Source organism: Belonocnema kinseyi, chromosome 2 (assembly GCF_010883055.1).
Source record: "Belonocnema kinseyi isolate 2016_QV_RU_SX_M_011 chromosome 2, B_treatae_v1, whole genome shotgun sequence".
Classification (NCBI taxonomy): domain Eukaryota; kingdom Metazoa; phylum Arthropoda; class Insecta; order Hymenoptera; family Cynipidae; genus Belonocnema; species Belonocnema kinseyi.
The window spans coordinates 174,766,466-174,768,678 of NC_046658.1; the positions used below are offsets into that span (position 1 = coordinate 174,766,466).

General features: G+C 33.0%; 1 protein-coding gene across 1 annotated transcript in view; it reads left to right on the forward strand.

Annotated features, from left to right (window-relative positions):
• Window positions 1-2,113, forward strand: part of LOC117168250 (basement membrane-specific heparan sulfate proteoglycan core protein-like) — a 1,113,250-nt gene extending 1,111,137 nt beyond the window's left edge. Inside the window, exon 8 of the mRNA XM_033353751.1 lies at window positions 126-2,113. Within this exon, the coding sequence (XP_033209642.1) occupies window positions 126-226 (101 nt within the window). The 3' untranslated portion in view covers window positions 227-2,113. The remainder of the gene's footprint in view (window positions 1-125) is intronic.
• Window positions 2,114-2,213: the final 100 nt, after the last annotated feature.

The window sequence follows — 2,213 nt, forward strand, 5'->3', positions numbered from 1 at the left end:
ACGAGTTACTTATCTTTAAGTACCTTTCCAGATTTCCCATTGGATGAGGTCAAAATTATTAACAATTACGTTTGAAATTAAGACACATTTTAGTACAATAACATAAATATATATTTTTATTCCAGGTGAGCATCCGGCAGCCATGCAGCACGGTGGTAGCTGTGGTGTGGCTCCAACAATCCTTCTAGCTACGTTAACTCTCTTAGTGGCAAACTTACTGAGGTGAGCAGTCTTCTTGTGATAAACCGCGAATTTGAAGAAAGTTAATCCAAAATTTCAAATGGACGCTAAGAAGACATCACAAGTTTTCCTAATCAAAGTAAAAGTATTTAAAATTAAATCAAAGAATCCTCGAACAGTTTTTGGATTGGTTTCAAAATCTTTGAGGTTCAAGTGTTGGGATTGGAAAAAAAATATAAATAAAACTGTGTGAGGGAAAGTGATCATAGTTTGTCTGTGTGTGTGAATAGCAACGAAATTTCTTAGGAGTTTTGCCCTAAGAGCAGTTCTCGCATCTCTTCGAAATCAGGATTTAAGTCGACGAATCGACTACTATGTACAGTCCAACCTCAAAAATCAATACGATGACGAAAGACAATCGAGAAACTTCGTGTTAATGAAATAATTTTGTAAGAAATATTTATTGTTACTCTAATGTAAATTATATACGATTATAGGAACCAAATTTTGATTTTTTATCAGAAGAGGAGTAAGCGATCAAAACTTAGTGAATCCATTTTTTGAAAAAATTGAGATTTGAAATATCTACAATAAGAATAAACTTTTGGTGTGCCTGGAATTGCAACAAATTTTGGTAATTTTGGTAATCTTGAAAAATTTTGAAATTTCTGGTAATGTTAGAAATTACTGTTCATAGCCGGAAATTTATTATTTTTAAGAATTTCATGCAATTTAAGATCTGCAGAAAATAGCAGGCTTACCACTACTATAGACTGCCTGAAAAAGATTTTATACGCTAGTTTGGATGTGCAGTTCAAATTGCACCTCAAAATCGCAGTATAAAGTCTTTCTAAGGCATTTGGTGAAGATTATTTATATGAAGTGTCATTTTGCGAAACACAAAAGTATGTTTAGATGCGTAATTCGAACTTCGCATAAAAACTGCGGAATACAGTCTTTTTGAGGCAGTTTTGAAGTTTAGACATATAAAATGCCACATTGCGGAACAAACAAGGCTGTTTTGATACGAAAGTCCAACTGCTTATCAATACTGCAGTATAAAGTCTTTTTAAGGCATTTCTGAAGATAAGTCATATATAGTACCACCTTACGAAAACAGGTTTATTAGATGCGCAATTCAAAGTGTGCATTAAAACTGGAGTGTAAAGTCTTTTTAACGCAGTTTTGAAGATTAGTCATATAAATTAGCACTTCACGAAACAAAAAAGTGTGTTTAGATGCACAAGCCCAACCACACATAACACTTGCAGTATACAGTTTTTTAAAGGCAGTTCTAAAGATAAGCCATGTTAAGTCTCAATTTCCAAAAAACATCTTGTTCAGATGCGCAATTCTAACTGCACATTAAAACTGCGGGATAAAGTCTTTTTAAGGCAGTTCTGAAGATAAGCCATGTTAAGTACCATTTTACGAAAAATAGGTTGTTTAGATGCGCAATTCTAACTGCGCATTAAAACTGCGGTAAAAGTCTTTTTAAGGCAGTTTTTGAAGATTAGTTATATAAATTAGCACTTTACAAAATAAAAAGTCTGTTCAGGTGCGTAATTTCAAAAACGCATAAAACTTCTTTTATACTGTCTTTTTAAGGCAGTTGTGAAGATCAGCCATATAAACTCCCACTTTACGGAGCATAAAAGTATGTTCAGATGTGCGATTCGAACTGCACATCAAAACTGCGGTATAAATTCTTTTTAAGGCGTTTTTAAAGATTACTGATATAAAGTAACACGTCATGAAATGAATAAAGGTTCTAACAAACAATTGTTATGCAGATACCATAAAAGTGATTTTTGTATATTTTAATTTCAGAATACAGATACATTACGTGAATAGGTTAAACATGTAAACACCTTCGGAAATTCGTGGTATTAGTTTACTTTGATTACTTGTATGCATTTTGTAGTAAATCGTTTGCAAAGGGGGAGGGTCGGTAAGGCCGGTTTTTGGCCTAATTTATTTTTGGACCAAAAAATCTGAAAAAATCATGGTAGTATCTTATAAGTATCCCGAGT